Source organism: Nicotiana tomentosiformis, chromosome 4 (genome assembly GCF_000390325.3).
Source record: "Nicotiana tomentosiformis chromosome 4, ASM39032v3, whole genome shotgun sequence".
Taxonomy (NCBI): Eukaryota; Viridiplantae; Streptophyta; class Magnoliopsida; order Solanales; family Solanaceae; genus Nicotiana; species Nicotiana tomentosiformis.
Window position 1 is genome coordinate 57,369,867 of NC_090815.1, and position 1,457 is coordinate 57,371,323.

General features: G+C 48.3%; 1 protein-coding gene across 1 annotated transcript; it reads left to right on the forward strand.

Annotated features, from left to right (window-relative positions):
• Window positions 1-540: 540 nt before the first annotated feature.
• Window positions 541-969, forward strand: LOC138909735 (uncharacterized). Its single transcript, XM_070200947.1, has one exon. It carries the CDS (start codon window positions 541-543, stop codon window positions 967-969), a length of 429 nt encoding a protein of 142 aa, XP_070057048.1.
• Window positions 970-1,457: the final 488 nt, after the last annotated feature.

The window sequence follows — 1,457 nt, forward strand, 5'->3', positions numbered from 1 at the left end:
AATAATACCCTTCTTTCATGTTCTCGATCGTGCGATAAAGCTGATGGTAAGATTGTTCCTCCTTTAACACGTGTTGTACTTTAACTTTCAGTACATGGCACCTAATAAGAAGGCAAGAACTGGCCAAAGAGCCAATGTCACCCCAGGAGTGACAGTTGACCCTATAATTGATGATGCGGGTAAGCACCCGAGGAGTGAGAATATTCCTTCAGTTACTACACTGCCTGACTCTACTACAACTGATCAGACCGCACCTGTCCCTACACCTACTGAGGGTGCAACGGTCCCTCCAACTGATATATCAGTTCCACCTCTAGTTCCAACTTCCGATTCTGGTGTTTCTGATGTTAATCTTAGGGGAGCTATACAGATGTTGGCTTAGATAGTGGCATCCCAGGCCTAGAGATCAAATGTTGCACCCACTTCTTCCAGTCAGCCAGGGGATTATACTAGTTCCAGGGTGAACATGTTTCTCCATTTGGATCCTCCAATGTTCACGGGTACTAACCCAGAGGAAGATCCCAGGACTTCATTGATGAGATGCACAAGACTCTCCATGTTATGCATGCTACTGAGACAGAGGCAGTGGAATTGGCCTCCTACCACCTGAAAGAGGTGGCATATTCTTGGTTCGAACTATGGAAGGAGTCCCCTGAAGAAGGGAGCCCTCCGACGAGGTGGGGTGAGTTTGCCGATGCATCCATTGATCATTTCTTGCTTGCTGAGACTAAGGCAGCTCGTGCTGCTAAGTTTGAGAACCTGAGACAAGGTATCCTGAGTGTGTGGGATTATCATATGAGATTCGCGTACGTGTCTAAGTATGCTATTTACATGTTGCCCCCTATGGAGGCTAGAGTGCGACGCTTTGTGCAGGGACTTAGTCCCTTGGTAATTAATGAGAACGCTACAACAGCCTTGAATTCTGATATGAACTATGGAAAGATGGTGACATTCGCTCAAGCCACATAGACCCGCAGATTGAGGAACAAAATGGAGCGAGAGGGTAGTAATAAGGCCCGGTCTGCGGGCAACTTTGGTGGTTCTTCTGGTGGTGGCAAGTCAACATTCAAGGGAGGGTCGTAACTTTGGTGGTTCTTCTGGTGGTGGCAAGTCAACATTCAAGGGAGGGTCTTCATGACCATCCCATTCCTTTGCTCAGTCTTCGGCTAGTGCACCTCCATCAGGGCTTAGTCAGCATCAGCATTGGAGTCGTTTCAGGCCATGTCAGGAAAATAGGGTCTCCTATCAGTAGGGTCATCATGGTGGTAGATTCCAGCTGCAGAGGAGGGCCCCATGTACTAGGTGTGGAAAGATGCACCTTGAAATATACTACATGGTAACCACATGCTATGTATGCCGATTGAGGGGTCACATTCAGAGGGATTGTCGTTCGTCCCGTCAGGGTGCGGGCAGGGGCATGGAACAGCCAGCCAGTTCTGCAGCTATTATATCTGCAA

What these genes read in the sequence shown, in the direction of transcription:
- LOC138909735 (XM_070200947.1), top strand. Translation starts at nt 541, where the DNA reads ATGCACAAGACTCTCCATGTTATGCATGCTACTGAGACAGAGGCAGTG.